General features: G+C 45.0%; 1 protein-coding gene across 3 annotated transcripts in view; it reads left to right on the forward strand.

The window, feature by feature from the left end:
* The window catches only part of KCTD1 (potassium channel tetramerization domain containing 1), an 87632-nt gene extending 67558 nt beyond the window's left edge, over positions 1-20074 (forward strand). For 2 of the 3 annotated variants that reach the window (XM_057699036.1, XM_057699035.1), the window contains exons 3-5: positions 74-218; positions 15020-15325; positions 19130-20074. In XM_057699036.1, coding sequence (XP_057555019.1) covers positions 74-218; positions 15020-15325; positions 19130-19288 — 610 coding nt within the window. In that variant the 3' untranslated portion in view covers positions 19289-20074. The remainder of the gene's footprint in view (positions 1-73; positions 219-15019; positions 15326-19129) is intronic. The other variant, XR_009048005.1, reaches the window with a different exon arrangement.
* Positions 20075-20622: the final 548 nt, after the last annotated feature.

Below are 20622 nucleotides of genomic sequence, written 5' to 3' on the forward strand. Positions count from 1 at the left end.
ACAGTAGCTCTCAGTCTTAGTGGCTGAACAATTGATTCTAATTGTCTTCACTGTTCCCTCTTTCCTATCACAGAATCGGAAGACTTTTTGATGGTACAGAGCCCATTGTTTTGGACAGTCTCAAACAGCACTATTTCATTGACAGAGATGGACAGATGTTCAGATATATCTTGAATTTTCTACGAACATCAAAACTCCTCATTCCTGATGATTTCAAGGTGAGGGATTCATATTAAATCACCAACAACATAAATATGTGCTTTGTTTTGATGTGCTCCAAAAATATTTCCAGCTCTACATTTTTAACATACACCAACTCTAATGGCATCAGAGGTTCTGACGTGATTATACAATCTTTATGAAATAGAGTATATGGTTATTGAAATTTTACACAGCCAAAACAGGAGGGCTTTTAGTGAAGAATGGAATTACAATTCATTTTAATACATTGAAAATAAACTGGTTATATTCAAAGCTGATTCTGGTTAAGTCTTAGGTAGAGAATAAAAGGAAGCCTTCTTAGCTTAATAAAGACTTTTTCTCACAGAAATTTAAAGCAAGAATTATACTTACCAGTAAAATTTTAGAATCATTCCCTTTTAAAGTTACTAACAAGTGTTAGAGTTAGTCCTGCAAGGTGCTGGCAACTCTAAGCCATGAAATTAGATAAGAAGAACAAATGGGAAGTGTTACTATTAGGAGGGAGTGTACGAAAATTTTATCTTTGCAGCTGTTAATACTCCTCTAAATAGAGGATCTAAATAAAGAATCAACTAAACACTATTAAAACGAATAAAAAATTTGTTAAAGCATCCACATTCAGGGTCAATATATTACAATCAATAGCTTACCAAGAGAATAACAAAAGCCAATTATAAAATGTAATGCGAAAATATACCACTTATAATAACAAAATTTATCCACCCAGGAATAAACTTAAGAAATATGCAAAGCCTGATTAAGAAAACTGCAGATCTCTACATACAAGTTTAAAACAAGAATTGAATAAATGAAGGGACATTCTTCCGGATGGGAAGCCTCAATATTGTTAAGATGTCAGCTGTGCTCAAATTACCTTATACAGTCAGTGCAAACCCATTTAAATCACAAGTGTTTTTTTTACATTAAACTTAGCCCGTTTATAAAGTTTGTGTAGAAGGAAAAAATGCTTAAGAATAGCTAAAAAATATTTGATGGTGATAGTATCGATGGGCAATGGTGGATGTGTCCTACCAGACATCACAACACACTAAAGCACTAGAGTGATTAGGAAGTGTGATTCTAAGAGGGCTAAAATATATGCATAGATCAATGGAGAAAAACGTGTTTGGGAGATAGATGTGTGTGTGTATGTAGGAATTTGGTATATTATAAAGGTGGTATATCAAATCGGTGGGAAATGAAATAGTCAGTAATTGGCACAGAGACAATTTGCATCAAGACCTTTGGAAAAAATGTAAAGCCAGAGCCCTGTCTCTAAGTTCACGAAAATTCCAGGAATAAACAACAACAACAACAACAACAAAAAATGAAAGCAATAAAAGTATTAGAAGAAAATAAAAAAGAATTCCCCGAAGTATCATTTTTTGGCAGAGAGGGCCTGCTTAAGCAAGTACTTCCTACCCAGAAGGCATCCTTAAAAAAAGAAAAAAATTGTTGAATTAAAGACACCCTATACAAATAAAAGATGTGTCAGACTAGAAGAAATATTTGCAACAAAAAATTAACAGGCATCATAAAAGAGCTCCTAAAAATCTCTAAGAAACATGCAAACAACTGGAAAACATTTTAAAATACAAACACAACTTTCTCAAAGAAAATAATAGAAGTTGCCAATAAATATTTGAAAAGATATTCAGTCTCTCTGGTATCAAAGAAACAAAACTTAAATGAGATATCCCTTTTTATCCATCAGATTGGCAAAGATTAAAAAATTGGTAATATATTGTATTGGGGAACATACAGTGTGGTTGGGAGTGAAAACTATTAAGCATTTTTGGAGGACAATGGAGTGGCAGTTTTAAACATTTTAAACATATATATTCTTTGACTTAGCAATTCCATGTCTATTAAATTATCTTCCCGAAGTAACATAAATATGCAAAGATATATGTACGTAGGATGTTTACTGTAGTTATATTTGTAATAGAAAAACTGGACACAAAAAATGTTCAACATTGGCAGATAGTTACAAATACTATACAGTATTCATACTCTGGATTAATTGATATGTGGGGGAAAAAATCACCAAGATTTTATTCAGTGAAAATATTAAGTTGTAGAATATGTATAGTATGTTTCTATTTATGTAAAAAAAAATTTTGGTACGTATGTGTAAATGGATATAAAAAGATCTAGAAGAACAGATCTCAAATTAATAGGGGTCCAGAGGGCCTCTCTTCCATCCTCGCCTTCAGGACTGTGAACAATGGGGCGCATGCCAAGGATGATTAACCCTATGGAAAAGAGAGTGTAGCAGGGTCATGTATGTACACATTTCTCTTACATGAGAACAATGTACATTTGGCAGAAAAATAAGAGAGCAATAACTGAAATGAGTGTGTGCAGTTCCCTGCAGCCCTGGAATGAGTCGGAGGAACTCTTGTGACCCGGCTGCTCCCCAGCCAGTGGCGGTTCTCCGGGACCAGTCAGAGCCGGCCTCTCGCGGCGCTGAGCAGGATTCCAGCGTTGACAGACACGGGAAGTTGGCTCGTGCAACATGGCTCCTAAATGAAAGTCTGCGACTTTATCAGTGATGGTCTCTGACAACTCAGGAAGGAAAACATATTGCGAGTCTCTGATACAGCGCCTTTCTAGACCGTGTTCAAGGATGCTCTTCAATGCATACGCTCTTGTCTCTGTGTGCCCTTTCCTGTCTTCCCCTGGTGCCTCGTCCTTCATCTGTGAGCATCGGCCGCAGAGGCCAAAGGGGAGTCTCCTGCCTCCAGCCCTCCGTCTGGAGCTGGGGACAAACCCGCTCAGATAAGAGGGCAGAGCGAGCCGGCGGGTTTAAACAGCAGGCCACATGCTGCCCGGACCACCAGCTGCAGAGTCGAGGACACCCGGCCGCTTCACATACCAGCTGCAGCGGAACCTGGAGCTCGGGAGAAAGTCAAAGCTGCTTCTAGAAAGTCAGGGCTGGCCCTACGTGGAGATGGGCAGCGGGGCTGGGTCCTGCACTGGGCACAGAAGGGAAGGAGGGAGTGGGGAGGGGAGAGGCCTGCTGCTCAGGAGCAAGGGCTTGGTAGTGACCCCGGCCTCTCATCAGACCTGGTCAGGGCTGGGAGAGCAAGTCGGCAAGTAGAGAAAGATCTGAAAGAGTGAGAGCCAAGGTTTCCTTACTCTCTGGTGTTTTCCTAGAAGGAAGGCACTAGGAGTGGGAAAGGAGGTGGAGGGAAATTTCACCTTTAGTTTTATTTTAAGGTGATTGCATTTCCAGCCGCCCACTCAGAACCTTGACCTGGTTAGTTCACTGGCTCCTTAAATTCTAGCTGCCCACCCAGGGGCTGGCTGGCCGCCTCCCCATCCCTGCCACCAGTACCACAAAACCTGCTCCTCTTCCTTTGTGTCCTATCTCAGGGAAAATACCAGAATCCACCTACTTGCTCCAGGCCTGACCCTCCCACATCCATCCATTGGTGGCTCTGCCCATGGTACCCTCCGAGTCAGCTCACCCCTCTTATCCCCACTCCCTAGTCCCAGGCCCAGCAGCTGTCTGGATGACTCAGGGTCACTTCATAATTGGTCTCCCCTCTCCCACCCTTACCCTGTCTCATCCACTCTCCATGTTGAAACCAGGAGACACTTTTTTTCACTAAACTTTTTATTCTGGAATCATTGTAGGTTCTCATCAGTTGTAAGAAATAATGGAGAGATTCTGTGTTACCCAGTTCCCCCAGTGTAACATCTTGCAAAATCACACTACAGCCTCACAACCAGAATGTCGACATTGATATGGTCAAGGTACAGAACATTTCCATCATGGCCAGGACCCCTCCTGTTGCCCTTTTATAGCCACGCCCTCCTCCCTCTCCCCCTCCTCCATCTCCCACCCCATCCCTCGCCAAGGGACACTTTTTAAAAACATAGTGGATTGTGGCTTGCTCCTGCTTCAAACTCTGCAGGGGCTTCCCAGTCACTGTTCATGGAGCAAAGCAGCACATCCTTGTCAGGGCCCTTGAGGCCCCTTCCCGTCTGGCTCTTACCCTACACATGTGCCACACCATCTTCTTGTCCCTCTTCGGAGTGGACCACTCTGTCTGATGCTCTTTCCCTGGCCTTTCTTTATCACGTAGGGATCATTATATTCATCACTAAGCCATCCTGTAGCTAGTCTAGCTTAGATTTGCCTGTATCCCTGATTCTCCGTGGTCACACGCAATGTATTTGTAATTATTTGTCTCTGTTGTTTAGCACTATGTACCCAGCCGTATGTTAACAAATGCTTTCAGCTACAAGTGTTGAAATAACCAATCAACAGCACCTTAAACTAATGGAGATTTGTTTTTCTCACATAAGAAGTGAGAGGTCCATGGCTGTTGGCAATGGTATCTGCTCAGTGATGGTATCAAGGACAGGACTCTGTCTTTTTGTTTTATCATCCTCAATGTTGACATTTTGGCCTCATGCTTGTCACCCCATGGTCTTAAGGTGACTGCCACAGCTCCAGGCATCACATCCTCATTCACTGCAGGAAAAGGGGGCAGAAGGCTTATAACTCACAAGACTTTGTCCTCATCAGAAGATCCCCAGGTTTTCTTTATAATTCACTGGCTAGAACTGAGCCTCCCTTAGCTGCAAAGGAGGCTGAAAAAGTGAATTTTTTTTTTTCAGCCTCTACAGTGAGAGAAACGGGCAAGGGTGAAGGGGTTGGGGTTAGCTGTCAGGGAAGCTAGCTAGCAGCGTCTGTCACACTAGCTCAGCCCAGCATGTAGTAAGCATGTAAATATTTGTGACATGAGTGAATGAATACACGGATGGATGAGTAAGTAAATGAAATGAGTCTCACATTTAAACCAGATGCTGGTTCATACCTGGTCATATACGTCCTTATATTTGAACTCTGGATATTTTGTGTGTATATCTTGAGTATTTAACTACTTTGTAAGTGTCTCACAAACAGGATCATTTTTGTGTTCTAGAGGACATTGTATGCTGGACACATAATATTTACTTAGTATTAATTAATTTAAGCACAGCCAAAAAAGGTCAAAAGTGTCATAGGGGACCAGAAGCTAACTGTAAGTAGGCACCACACTTCCATTTAAAATCATATAGGGCTAAATGGAAAACATAAAGCATGTACGTATGTAATATCATCATCCTAAGCTACTTGTTAGGGTAGTGTATTAATTTATAATTTCCATGAGTAAAAGAGATGCAGACTCCAGGGAATATAAAACAATTTATGGTGAATTACAGTTAGAATATGCTAATAGCCATTTGTTTTTAGTTGCAATATGTTCCAGAAACAGAGCTAGGTGTTTTAATCACATTTAAATGTGGCAGGCATTGTTTTTCCTCCATGAACATTGAGGTTAGATCCTGGGGAGAGAAAAACTGCCTGGGAGTTAAGCTGTAGCCCATTCCAGAGGACAGTCCCTTGAGGACTCACCCAGTCACCCCCCTGGCTAGGATTGGGATGGGTGCTTCTCTGCACCTTTGGGGCTCCCTTGGGGTTCCAGAGCCCTGAAAGACCTGCTGTTCATCAGTTCTAAGCACAGAACACACCGTTTAATTGCCTACAGGCTTAACTGTAGCCCACACTTGGGGGAAAAAGACAAAAACATGTCAAATGAAACTCATGTATCCCAGGGCCCTAAAATGTTTCCCACGGAACCTCTGGGTGACAGGCTGTAAATTATAGAGAGTCTGGAACCTGGTGCAGCAGCCAAAGAACTGATGGTGGACGTGTATCCACTGCCTTTTGTGCAAATCACAAACACAGGCACCAACAGACGGCTCAGTCTGCCCATCTCTGAGCAGCACAATAGCGCTTTCCTCCTGGGCAGAGTTTATTTCCTGACCTTGGAAAAGGGACATAGCATTTGGCATGTGGAGAGAATCTCTCTTACAGGGTTTTCAGGGAGCACATTCCTTGATTACCTGCTCCCTCTCTAGCTATTTAATGCTGGGTTGAGCAAATGCATGAAATCTTGAAATCACAGCATCCTACGCCCCTGAAAATCTCATTCTGCAAATGTGCTGTCTGAGCTAGATACCCATTTAACAATTTAGATAATTCCATACTTCAGAACACCACTTAAGTGGCAGCTGCTTGTGCCCTGCTCCCACTGAAAGGCGTTGGAATCTGCTCTCTAGATAAGTGATTGTACAACTTCTCTGCCGTGTTTTATTACAGATAATGATAGGGATAAAACTTGCCTTCATTCCCCCTCACCCCCAATTATACTGATTTGTTCATTGTTGCTCTATTTTCTGCTCACTCCCGGGCATGCGTGGGTGCACACATACATACACACACGCACACACACAGTTGTAATTCCCAGTACATCAGGAGTCCAGAGCTTTGGTTCCCTTTCGATGGGGGACCACAAAATTACCCTTCTTTAGGCTTCTGTTTCAAACATCTTGGGTAAGTGTCCTCCATGTTGCTGACATCTTTTGTGGTCTCTGGATGAATGTCTACCCTTCTTAGATAAAGGAAAATTTGCTAGCAGACAGCCCCCAACTTACCTCTCTCTGGCTTAAGCTCAAAAGTCTATTCATTATTTCTAATAACCTTTTGGTATTATAGAAGAAGTATATGTACATTGTAGAAAATTTGAAAATTATAGACAAGAAAAACACCAAAGTTTCAATGGTATATTCCCACCACTCAGAATTTGCCAATGTTAAAACTTTAGTGCCTAGGCTTCTGGGTCTTTTTCTATGATTATTTCAGACAATATCTCTACCTTTCCATTTTAATAAAATTTTATTTCCTCTAATACTGCAACCATATTCACATTTCCGTGGTTGAGCCCCAAAATGTCCTTTCTATGTGGTTTTTCCTAGCTGGTTTCTGATCCAAGACCTCATTGAATCCAGTTATGTCCCTTCCTTTTGTTATCTAGCATAGTCCCTTTTTACATGATGCTGACTTGCTGAAGAGACCAGGCCAGTTTCCTTATAGAATGTCCCACCTTCTGGATTTGTCTGGTTGCCTTGTCATGTGAGCTCATTATGCTAGCCTCTCATTTCCTGTAAACTGCAAGTTGCATCTGAAGACTTGATAGGTTTCAGTTAAATATTTTGGTGAGAATACATCTCCAGTGATGTTGCCTGCTGCATATTACATCACATTAGCAAACACGTGGTCGAACCACGATTAGTGATACTAGGAGTGACCATTCAATCAGGGTGCCTCTGTGTTCCTTCAGTTGCAATGAAAATGATTCCTGTCTAGCTCAGAGTTTCTCACCTCACAGTATTAACATTTTGAGCCACGTGATTCTTTGTGGTGGGCCGTCCTGTGCTTTGTAGGATGTTGAGTAGCATCCCTGGTCTCTATCCATGAGATGCCAGTAGCACCCAACCCCTCCCAGTTATAGAACCAACAATGTCTCCAGACACTGCAAAATGTCCTAGCTTAAGGAAAAGAGGAAGGAAGAATTTATGGAAAGGATTCTAGTTTATGTCGTAGAATTAGTGGGAACATTCTCTTAGGGTGGAAACACCAGGGCAGCTCTAAGGACCTCAGCTGTGGGAGTCTGTGGGCTTCTAGAATGCTGCCCTTGACCTGCCTCTGCCCCAGCAATGTCCAGGGCCCCTTTCCCCTTTTTTGGTTCTACAGAGAGACCATCTGATTGGCTCCGATGCTTGTGCTTTAGCCAATCAGATGTGACAACACAGACATGGCTTCTAGGTACTCATTCCTGAGGATCGAACTTTCTCAGAGGAGGCAGAGTGCAAAGCTGGGGTGACCCCTCCCCCTGAAAAGTTTCTTCTTCCCTAGCACCTAAGAGAGTGCTCACTCAGGACATGGGCCGCTCCCCCTGGTCTCAGCTCTGCCACCTAGAATTTGCATCCCTGGTGCAGAGACTGTTGTTCCTAGTACTCCTGTGAAGGGAGGCCCGCTTTTCTTCCTCTCCCAAGGACAACGGCCTCCGAGGCTGGACGAGCTCAAGCCACAGTAACAGGAAGCAGGGCTGGGAGGCGGGCAGCAGCCAGAGCCAGCACCCTCTCAAATAGCATCCCCAGCCTGGTCCTCGCCACACCCGCACATCAGCCCTAACTCCTGCACCGTGGTGTAGGAGATGGACAGATGGATCTGCCTTCGGCTCTGCCATCGGCGCCCCGTCATTGTCCCCTGGTACACTTTAGCCTTTCTCTAGCAGGGTCAGAGGGTGGGGGGTGGAGACAGTGGCCAGATAGAGAAGGGACTTTGCCATCGCTTGCATTACGTTTAATAGCCATCAGGATAAATCTTAGGCTGGGCATCCTTGCCCCAGGAAAACAGGGAGTGGCCAGGAGGAGCCGGAAATCGATGGTGCTGGACAGGGAGGAAGCCTCCTGGCCAGATGTACCAAGTGGTAGCCAGTAGTGGGCCAGTCCTTCTGGGCTTTGAAGAAAAGAAAGGGGTTTAGGGGTGGGGAGGGCAGAATAGGCAGAGCACAGAGGAGTTTTAGGGCAGTGAAACTACCTTGTATGATATTATAGTGGTGGTTACATGTCATCAAACACTTGTCCAAACTCACACAATATTCAACAGTAGGAGTGAACCCTAATGTGAGGACTTTGAGTCGTCATGATGTGTCAGTGTAGATTCATAGATTGTAACAAATGGACCACTCTGGTGGGAGATGTTGATAATGGGAGAGGCTGTGCATTGGTAGGGTTAGGGGGCATGTGGGAAATCTCTGTACCTTCTGCTCCATTTTGCTGTGAACAAAAATGCTCTAAAAATATAAGATCAGAAAGAGGGAAGGAGGGGAGGAAGGGGGAAGGGTTGCAGAGCCAGGGAAATTAAGGACTTTTAGAGGTCCCAAACCTCAAACACTGAGAAAACTGAGGTGGCCCACCTCCCCCTCAAAAAGAATTTGTTTAAAGGAAAGTTTTGCAGGGGTCTGTTTTGTTTATGAGTACCACATATAAAATCTTTTCATTTCCCCTCATTTTCTTGGCACCTCCTCTTTGCAGGTGCCCTGATATATACATATCCTCCTGCCTTCTGGGGAGCCAAGCATGGCCCAAGCGGCCCAGGAGTAGGATCTCACTGTCCCGCGCATGGGCAGGAGAAGAGTTTCTGGAGCTTCTGGAGCTCTGGGGAGGAGTTGGATGCGTTCCTCAGAGAGAAACTCTCTTTGTGCCCACGGTGCCTAGCGTGGCAGCTGCACATAAACAGATCTTAAAATGAATGAGTGAGTGGCTGAGTTGCCTTTTGGTGGAAGAACCTGTCAACTACTATGTAAAACTTCACGTACATTAGGAGTGAAATAAGCCTTTGAACGGCCTTTTGGAACTAGAAGCCATGTGTGTTAGGCTGAGTCATAGCCCCCAGAGGTGTCCACTTTCTAATCCCCAGAACCTGTGAATGTCGCCTTACATGGCAAAAGGGACCCTGCAGATGTGATTAGGTTTAAGGGCCTTGAGATGGGGAGAGTACCCAGGATAACCCAGGTGGGCCCAATGGAACCACAGGAGTTTTTAGAAGTGAAAGAAGAAAGCAGGGCAGTCCGAGTCAGAGATGATATCAGGAAGAAAGTAGTGTGATTGCTGGCCACGAGCCAAGGAATGTGAGCAGCCTGTGGAAGCTGGAAAAGACTAGGAAATGGATTCTCCCCGGAGCTTCCAAAAAAAAGACAGGCCCGTTTCAGACATCTGACCTCCAGAACTGTAAGAGAATAAATCAGTGCTGTTTTAAACCACCAAATTTATGGTAATTTCTGACAGCAGCAGTAGGAAACCAATACACTGTGTATATCACTTTCCTCCCTGTAGGGAAGATGTCTTCTGGCTTCCAAATATTGAATCGAGAAATAAGCTTTTGAAACATGGCCCATCTGCCTTTCGGAGTCCACCGCATTTACTTTCCTGTTCCCTGTACCTCTCTTCAGGGTATCAGGGAAGCTCAGTGTATTCACCTGTAAAATGAGATCTTGATATTTTGGCCTCTCAAAATTAGGGCAGATCTCAAAAAAACTACGTTTTTTATTTTAAAAATATTTATGCTAGAATTTTAAATTATTTAAACATGATCATAGGTCTGTGAATAACCTATCTTTTACTGAATATGAGGCTAAGCAAGAGATATGGTTGATGCTGTTTTATTGAGAGAAGGTGGAATTGGCGTGGGAGCAGAGGAGATGAGTGATGGCGTCTAGAACATTCTGGACTTGCTTTGCTGAAAGCAGGTACAGATTCTTCGGATTCACTTCCTACAAAAGAAGAACCGGGGCCAAACCTGCTGCAGCCCCATAAACGCCTGCCTGTTTCCACCTCGTTCCTTGGGAATAAGAGGCTGAGTCGTCTGAAGTTTGTGAAAGCCAATGAAAGGAAGGCAGGCATCATCAGATAGGAACGGAGGCTTCAGGAAAAATGACTTCGATAGATTGAAAGACCAGAAGAGAGGAGCCCAAGGCCAGAAAATCTGAAAGGAAACAGGATAAACTCTAAAAAACGTGAAACTTAGTAAAATTATATGATCCCGATTGAGGAAGGAACAGAGAACGAGGTTTCTAAAGAGAGTGGCCGTGTACACTGAGTCTGTTCTGCAGGGAGCTCTCTGATGAGACGGGAGGCCGGCGCTAGGAGGCAGAGAAGGACGGATATAAAGGAGCCCACCATGAAAAGAAGGGCCAGCGTGACCTGAGCGGTGCAGCAAATGGTCACAACAAGAGTGACCTTTTGGTTCTCGGGCTGGGGGAGGACGATGCTGGGAGGCGGTCAGCGTGGGGAGCCGGTGGCTGTGCCGAGCCCGTGGGCTCAGCTGTTCTCCAGCCTTCGCTCCCCCGGCTCAGGGCAGCTCCACCCTGCAGACCAGAAGGAACGATGGTGAAGGAAGAAAGAAATGGAGCCAAGGTAGTCTAGAGAGAGGGAAACAACACCTGGCAGCTTGAGGTGGTTCAAGGCTAGGCCCGTGAGATGATGTCCCAGGTACAGGATGACCTTCAGGGGAGCCCTTTGAATCCTTCACTTTAGTGACCACTGGTAGGATCCTTGAGACTGTCACTGAGCAGGGCCAAAAGTCTGATTAGGGCCAATGTTTCCCTAATTTGCCAAGAGCAAGTAACCATAACTGCAAGCAACATCTTGTGGGGAAGGGCTGTCAGCCCATGGGCAGACTTCAGCATGGATTATTACACACGTGATTCATGAACTCAGAGGAAAAAAGGAGGTGGGGTTCAGAGTCAGCGTAGGGCGACCTGTAACCCAAGCCCTGTTAGTCTCATTACTTTGGGTTATGGTAGAAAAACTGGTAGATCAGGGTGTAGTCACGGACACAGACTCAGAGAATAGCAGGGCTGGAAGCAACTCGAATGTAATTGATTCCCTCATCTGACAGATAAGTAGACTGGAGCCCTGCACAGTTCAGGGGACGCTCTGGCAACGTGGTGACGTGGAGCTCCTCCCACCTCCTGTCTTCCCCCTGGAGTCCCACCCAAACACGCAGTATTTCGACAAGAATCTAACCAATGCCACAGTTATGGGCTGGATTACAGATTGTATAACCGCTTGACAGCCAGAATCCAGAGACTTGATTTATTCCTGAGTGTCAGCCTGAACAAAGCCCTGTACATCGCCCTGTCCTCTCAGTACTTTAAGAAATGATTCACACATAGAAACAGAGCACCCAGTTCAAAATGACACCAACTGAGAGTGAGACCGAGAACACTGGGGGAAAGAATCTGAATTTTCTCAATACACTGGAACAAATTCAGAACCCACAGTATGTAATTTAAAGAGGGATAAATAATGGAGGATTTAAAGTTTTTCACAAATGCTGAATGAGGAAGGCCTAGCTCCATAGCAGCTTTGTAAGAAGGTGTGGGGATTTCATTGTAAGCAAGATACAAATAAGGTATTGGGACCGTGGAGCTACCAGGAAAGCTAATGTGACCTTAAGTCGTGTGGTGGGCAGAATAATAATCCCCAAAGACGTCCACATCCTAATTCCTGGAAGCTGTGCCTGTGTCACCTTAACATGGCAAAAGGGACTTTGCAGACGTGACTAGATTAAGGATCTTTCTTTCAGTGGGGAGATTATCCTAGATAATCCAGGTGGACCCAACATACTCGAAGGGTCCTTACAAGTGAAAGAAGAGGGAGAAGGGTCAGAGTAAGAGGGGGAGATGGGACAGCCGTAGCAGAGGGGGGAGTGATGCAGAACCAGAGGCCAGGGGATGCGGAAAGCCCCTGTAAGCCGGAGAAGGCACGGAAACGAATTCTCCCCTGGAGCTTCCCGAATAAACACAGCCTTAGCGACCCACCTTGGACTTCTGACTCCCAGAACTGTAGGAGAAGAAGGTCGTGTTGTTTTAAGCTATTAAACGTGTGATAATTATTTTAGCAGCAACAGAGAACTAATACAGACTGCATTCACAGTGCCCAGCCAAGCACAGGTTGTGGCGAGTACTCATGGGATCACGTCTGCAACGTTAGGTTCCGTTCTGGTTTGGGTTTCGGGCAGCATGTTGACTAACCCAAGTACAGTTGACCCATGTACAATGTGAGGATTAGGGGGGCCAACCCAAACCAACTGCAGATCCTGTAGCACTGTGGTACCTAGGTCGTGAAATAAGTCCATGTGTCAGTGGACCCGTATAGTTCAAACCCATGTTGTTCAAGGCCAGCTGTACATACTAGGTGTTGAAGAACTTCAAAATCATAACAGATGAAAAGCCACTGAAATGATTGGGTATTTTCAGCCTGAATAATGTTTAGACATAACAGTTGTCTTCAAATGTTTGAAGGGTTAACATGTCAAAGATTAAGATCACCGAGATCCCAGAGGGCCGAATTAAGAACAAATAAATTGAAGTTCTAGGAAATTCAGGTTATTCTAACGAAGACATTTACACAATCAGAGCTGCAAACAAAGTAAATACTGCGCCTCCTTAGGTCGTTAACTTCCCGTCACTGGAAGCATTCAGGCAGAGGCTGAATGGTCACTACTCAGTGATGTCAGAAAGGATTCCTCTTTACGGTCAAGGTTGGTCAAGAAAACTGCTGTGAGCACCTTTAGGATTTGAAGACTTAATGGCATGTTTTCATTGGCGTCCAGATTCTTTTTCGTGCTAGAATTTGTAATTAAATCTCACAGGAAAATAAAAAGCAGTAGCAGAAGTTCTTGCTTCTGTTGCTTGTATAACTCTCAATACTATTTAAACCTCCTTGAGAACTGTCATCTTGATGAGTAAGTAAGGTACTAAGGTATCAGTTTCTCACAGTTGGTGGACTTCAGAGATGGCCAGGGCATGGTAGTGGGGGCCCCAGGTTGACCAGGAGGAACCTGCAGTCCCCTCACTCCTACCCTCAGCCTGGTCTGGGTTGGGGGGCTCGGTTCTGCCCTAACAGTGACCGCGCCTCAGCTTGGTTCTCAACACCTCAAACCGAACAGTATCTCCTGTGAGTCAGGAGGAGAAGCAGGTGAAATGAGAGCAATGGGCTGCTCTCCCGCAGGGAACCAGGCTCCTGTAGTGATGGGGTTGCTAGGAGACGACAAAGTGGACCAGCGTCCACGGTCATGTCTTCCACTTGGCCTGAGTTTCTCAGCACAGAAGGTAGATGATCCAGCTAGGAGCCCACTTGTACTTTCTTGCCCCTCCAAACTGTTTTCTCTGGAAGTCTTGAATAACGTTACTGCTGCTGTTGATTTGCAAGAAAAAGAGCAAAGTGCCGAATAAAGCAGCTCTCCTGAAGTCATCCCCTCCCTATGCTCCTTTCCAAGGCCTCTGGTGGCACTCAGGCCCTGGGCTCAGGCATTGGCCCTTCTACAGGCACCAGGCAGCGCCTGCCAGCTCCAGCCCATGGAAGGAAGGCAAAATGCGTGTCAGTTGATTAAAATGTTCTCAGCCAGCGTGTCTAGACAAGTATCCATGTACCTTACAGCCAGAGATGATTGTGGCCATAGCTACGTTTAGGCATAACACCGACCTGCTTGATAACGTTGTTCTGAAGCTGCTGCCTCCCCCTCATCCTCTTTTGTCCTCCCATTCAGTGGCGTGTGTGTGTTTTAATAGATTTTTTTTTAAGACAAGAGAAAAAGAAACCATGCCCAAAGACTGGGTGACACTGTTTTCGAAAGTGGACTAGTTTCCTTTCCTGTACCTCCCAGGTCTTGTGGGAGCCCAGGCCAGAGGTGGTTTACCTCTCTCACTTTGTGAAGGGGGCACCGAGAACTGGGAGAGGGCAGTGCGTTCTCCATCAGCCTCCCCCAAACCATCACCCATCCCTCAAGGTTGGGTAAAGGCAGCCTGTGCACCCTCCTGGCGCCCATCCACCCGCTCTCCAGCCCCACCTCCACCTCAGCCCCACCCCTCCCCCTCCTGCGAGAATTTCTGAAGCTGCGGCTGAAGGGGACAGGGAGCATAGGCTTCTGGTGAATGGTGCACAGCTGTGCCTCTCTCGCCTCGACCAATATACGTATCCCACCCAGAGGATATAACGTGGATTCTCACCAACACAATCAAACTTTAAATATCCAAAGGCATTTTTCTACAAAAAGAGAAACGTCTTGGTGAATCCTTTCACATCCTGGTTTTCTCATCTGCAAAATGGGAATAAAGGTGGTCCCCAAATCACTGGGCAATTATGGGAATTATAGGATTTAATTCATGGAAAGCACTTAAAAGGGTCCCACCTGTCCCTTAATACGCTTAGCCCCTTTTATAATCGCTGAATGAGTGAGTGAATGAGTGAATGCAAAGTGAGTCTGTACAAAAGTGCTCTAAGTGAAAAATTTACACCCAGATTTGATTATTGAAATAACAGGGGTGAAAAATTCACCTCTCATATGTGGACATTTTTGGTACCTTACGTTTGTATTTTACACTGTGAAATACCCTTTTCTTTTCAGGACTACACTTTGTTATATGAAGAGGCAAAATATTTTCAGCTACAGCCCATGTTGTTGGAGATGGAAAGATGGAAGCAGGACAGAGAAACGGGTCGCTTTTCAAGGCCCTGTGAGTGCCTCGTGGTGCGTGTTGCCCCAGACCTCGGAGAAAGGATCACGCTCAGCGGTGACAAATCCTTGATAGAAGAAGTGTTTCCAGAGATCGGCGATGTGATGTGTAACTCCGTCAACGCAGGCTGGAATCACGACTCGACGCACGTCATCAGGTTTCCACTGAATGGCTACTGTCACCTCAACTCAGTCCAGGTATGGTGTCGTCACACACTGCGTGGCATTGAATGTCGCTCTTAATGCTGTTATCTTGCCTTCACATGGTGTCTTTCCTCCAAAGAGCGGGAGGACCCTCACGTGGTCGGGGGGGGTAAACTGTGCACCCTCTACTGCGTTCATTCAGTCATTCCACAAGCGTTTGTTGAACATCTGCTATGTGCCAGCTGCTGGTGTGCGCACTGGAGATACAGAAGGGAAGAAAAGAGACAACAGCTCTCTTTTTATGGAACTTACATTACGGGAATGGCCGGGGGGCGCACGCCATAACCAGCCTAAATGCTGGGCAGAGAGTGAGACGAGGGTGCCTGGGGCGGGCCATCCCTGCGAGGGGAGCAGCGAGTTCTGAAGCCCCCGGGGTAGGAGCGTGTGCTTCACATAGTGAGGAATATCAGGAAAGCCAGCAAGGCTTGAAGCACGTGAAGGTGGCGTGGGGAGTGCGGAGCCTCCCAGGGATAGATGGTGGAGAGCCGCACAGAGGGTGAGAAGCGCTCTGGAATCTTTGTTTTGGTTTCTTCTGGGTTTGATTCCCTTGCTTGTGTGAGTCAAAGGGAAAGCCACTTGGGGATTTTGAGCAAGAGAATGACATGTTGGAACTCGTATCTGAAGTGAACACTCCAGCAACAGGTGGAAACCAGGGGGAGCAAGGGCCCCAGTTAGAAAGCTGGTGCAAGCACTAACTGCGAAGGTCTGACTCTTTTTTTGTTTTTGCTGTGCTGTGCAGCATGTGGGCTATTAGTTCTCCAGCCAGGGATGGAACCCGTGCCTCCTGCAGGGGAAGCATGGAGTCTTAACCGCTGGACTGGCAGGGAAGTCCCAGAGTAATTTTTTTGTCTGTTTGTTTTGTGTTTGGGTGGCACAGAGCAGCTTGGAGGATCTTAGTTTCCGGACCAGGGATTGAACTCAGGCCCTCAGCAGTGAGAGCTCGGAGTCCTAACCACCGGGAAGCCCTGAATATCTTGAATGTAGAGCTGACAAGGTTTTCTGACAGTGGCTGCGAGTTGTAGGACAGAAGCCGAGGATGACTGTGATCTCTGATGGAGGAACTGGGTGAATGGAATTAGCACTTTCTGAGATAGAGACGCTTATGGGAGAAGACTTAAGGGCACAATTCAGAAGCTTGGTTTACCCACGTGCGTTAGACCCTTGTGGGTATGGTCGCCATCATAGCTGACATGTGCCAGCCCCAAGGGCTGTCCGTGCTTGTCTTCTCAACCCTGACAGGTAAGCACTGTTAATTCCCTGTCTTGCTGATGAGAAAACGGCACACCTACGTCTTGACTCCAGGTCTGTGTGACTCAAAACGATTTGAAGTCAGTGGAACGAGGGTTGGGGGGCTTTTCTCCCTCTTTTTAATTGGAATGGGCCCGTGACTTTATTCAATATTGAGCCAACAAAACCTCTCCCCAAACTCCAAGACTAGAAGCACCCACTCTACCGTTCTGCCTCTTGAGGATGGTTTCACAGCTGTTTATACATTTTTTTATACTTTTTCAAATATTCTTTTTTAAACTTTTTTATTGGAATATAGTTGATTTACTATAATTCTTAAATTTTGTGAACAGTTGTCTGAGAGCAGAACAGCAGGAAATGGGCCGACCCTGAGCCCTGGGCCTGCCGCAAGAAGGAGCAGGTGGGCTGCGCAGGTCCAGAGGTGCCCCCTGAGCCGTCCTGCGCGGTTGCCGAGCGGGCCTCATCGATTTAGAAAAGCCTCTAGAGCCGTGAAGGCCTGTCCCCTCCACCCATGCCCTCCCTTGGCTCTCTCTAGAGAGCATTTCATTGCTTCTCCAGCGCCCCACCCCTCAGTCCAGTGAATAACGATCAGAAATTCACAGGCTTTGGGATAAGGTACAAGAGTCCCGCTACCTTCCCCACCCCCGCCCCCCGGAGTGATTTTAATATTCCCAGATGATCGCTAACTGTAAAGAACATTGCTGTTAACAAGTTGATGTTTAAAAAGGAATGGCCAAGAAGCATAAGCTATCTCATTACACTGGTGTCAGCTTTACTACCTCCAAGGTAACATTGGATCCTCTTGAATAATTATCGTATGCATATTAGACCCTCTGGGGGAGGAAGCTTAGGGATTTCCTTATATTAGCAATTTAGCGACCTAACAACACTGAAAGACAAATGATATCCAAGTTAAGTTCTTTTTTGTTCAGCTTCTTCTACCTTTGTAATTTCTCTCCTGATCAAGGCAAAAAATCCTTTCCAGGGTGGTGGTTTGGCCAAGCAAACTGGGGTGTTTCTTGCTGACAAGCTACATTCCTGCCTCTACTGGGGAAATCTCCTTAGAGTGAGCTGTTCTTCACCTGCCACCAAAGCACATCTTAACGTGCTTAATTTTGAACTCAGAGCATGTGTCCTTCATTGTGTCCTTTTGCTGCCTGGTGGGCATGGCATTGTGAACTTACGTAGAGAAGTAGACACTGCAGGGAAGAGTGTTCATTTTGTTCTCATAAGGACTTGTTTAGTTTTTTTTTTTTTAATTTGCCAGCATTTGAAGTTTTAATTTTTAGGACGTGTACTCTTGCTTTCCAATCTCATCTAGTTAGCTGTTTTGCAAAATAGCAGATTATATATAGCCCACGTAAAAGTAGGCAACCAAAAAATAACAATTCAAAAAAAGACGTAGCAAGGATTCACTGTACATTTTGAAAGTTAGTTGGTAGCACTTCACTTCCAACAATTTAAGAAATTTGAGCCAGGCATTTTTTTTTAAGTTATGATTGAGTCATCTTGCCTTTATAGAGGAGTGTAGAAATAATTTAATTATATCCAGAATCCTGGCAGGGAACATTTGCAACTCTAATATTTGTTGGATTCCTAAAGAAACAAAGCGCTCTAGATCAGTTTCCTGTATTTTTGCATATCTAGAAGTTGCAGGAACTGTTTCCTGCGTTCAAGAGCATCAGACAAGACAAACCCAGGGGTCTTTCTGGCATTAGGTATTTGATTTCAAAATTAAAGGGGAGATTATATGTTTATATGAGAAGTTTAGAACATCTTTATTTTTGGATATGTTTTCTTTTATAGAACATATACAACCACTGCATTTATTCTTGTCTCCCTGGATGCACAAGGCAATAAATCTACTTCAAATGCCACAGACTTGAAAAGCTGTAGATAAACCTCAGCTGCCTTTACTAGTCCATTTCTTCTGCCATTGAAATTGTGTCAGTCTTCCAAGCTGAAATATATTAACTCTGTATCAGGAAATTTGAACAGTGGCCAAGTCAAGAGTGAATGAGTTGAGGCTGAATCACTGATGGAGTAAATTCAGATAATATCGCTGTCTCTCCATAGTCTTTTATCACCTCATCGAATATATTTTAGTGGTAAATGAGCTTCGAAATGTGAACTCTGTTTCTGCAGAGAAAGTGGAGTTGCACATTGCAAAAAACATGGAATTTGAGGCCAAAGAGACCTGAGTTGGAAACCCAATTCCCTCACTTACTAGGTGTGAGCCTCAGTTTTCTCATCTGTCAAATGGGCTAACTCCACCCATTATGCCAGGTGGTTGTAATGAGTAAATGAACTTGGCATGTGTAACGCTAGCGCGTAAAGGCACCTTTCAGGCATTAGAAACATTTGCTTGCTCCCTCCTGCCCTTTAACCCATAGTCTTTGTTTGAAAGTAGAAACTCAGAGACACTTAGGGATTAGATAAGATGGACCAGAGCTGCACATGATCTCAAACTTTGGCACAGTCTTTGGGCTGTTTATGTGGCCAAAGGACCTCACTCGCCCCTAACCAGCTGTTTGTCTCGGCTCCTCGTAGGTCCTCGAGAGGTTGCAGCAAAGAGGATTTGAAATCGTGGGCTCCTGTGGGGGAGGAGTGGACTCATCTCAGTTCAGCGAATACGTCCTACGGCGGGAGCTGAGGCGGACGCCCCGTGGACCCTCTGTCATCCGGATAAAGCAAGAGCCTCTGGACTAAATGGACGTATTTCTTATGCAAAAAAGGAGAAAACATACACAACAAATACGCAAACAAAAAGGGGACATCTATGTGCAGTTGGGACAGCAAACCAAGTCCCATCCTGGACCTAAAATTGAATAAAAGACACATTTATATCCAATAGAGACCACACCTGTATTCATATGGGAACAATTGGAATAGTGATATCCTCAAGGTGTAAAAAATATATAAATATATATATATGTCAAAAGGTAGGAAATGCAAAAAAAAAAAAAAAGAAGAAAAAGAAAAAAAAAAGGTGGTAGCTACAGTTGGTGCTGTGATGGCCGTGAAGTGTCCTGGGTCTCCCAAGGCCTCTGACCAATAAGCCATGAGCAGTGAGGACGCATCTCCTTACAGTTTCCATTGCCAACAGCCATCCATTGTTTCTTTTTCCTTTGCCTTTCTTTTTCCTTTTTTAAAAAAAAACAAAAATACCTAGAATTGTGTTTCTTTGCATATGGGAGTTTCATGTCTCTCTTTAGACGGGGGACTGGGCAGGACTTCAAAAATAAAAAAACCTCTCATGAGCACACTGCATTCGAAAGATGCTAGACATGAAATTTTAAATGTAGTTTGTACAGAAGTCACACTTTTTTGTCCGCCTCACAGATGTGACCATGACTTTGTTTTTAAACCGATCAGTTTTGCAAAGGGTCCAGAATTATTACTTGTTAGAATTGCTCCAGTTTGAGTCTGCTGCTTTCCTACAATTTTTCAAATTTTATAATGTATTAAATACAATAAACTCTGTTTAAAAAATAAGGTCTGTGTGAAACACACGTGTTGGGGTGAGGCTGTATTAAAAGGAAAATTTTCTATTTTAAAATTTACTGTGTCGAGCATCAAAAGAAGGTCTAAAAGCTGAGGCCAGTGTTAAGATCCAAACCCACTAAAGAATAAGGATGTCTGAACAGTTCTGTTCCTGCTCAGTAAGTGTTAGGTCCCATGCTTTGTAATTCTGCATTGGTTATCTTGTGAGTTTATGAATTTCAGTTACCTCTTGCTGCAGAGCAAACCACGCCCAAACTTAGCAGCTTACAACGACATTTTATTCTCTCTCTTGATTCTGTGATCCTCTTCTGTGGATTGGCCTGGGCTGGGCTTCTTCGGCTGCAGGTGATGTCATCTGGGGCGTGACTGGGCTAGGACGGCCACAATGGCTCCCTCACGGGGCTGCCAGTCCCTCCTGGCCATGGGCCTCTTTGTGTGGTTTGGGCCCCTCCCAGCGTGGGAGCTGGGTTCCCAGAGGGAGGAAGAAGCCACAGCCCCCAGGGAGGCCAGGCCTGGAGCTTCTGGATGCACTTCTGTGG

The sequence above is a fragment of the Hippopotamus amphibius genome, chromosome 11 (assembly GCF_030028045.1).
Source record: "Hippopotamus amphibius kiboko isolate mHipAmp2 chromosome 11, mHipAmp2.hap2, whole genome shotgun sequence".
Lineage (NCBI taxonomy): Eukaryota > Metazoa > Chordata > Mammalia > Artiodactyla > Hippopotamidae > Hippopotamus > Hippopotamus amphibius.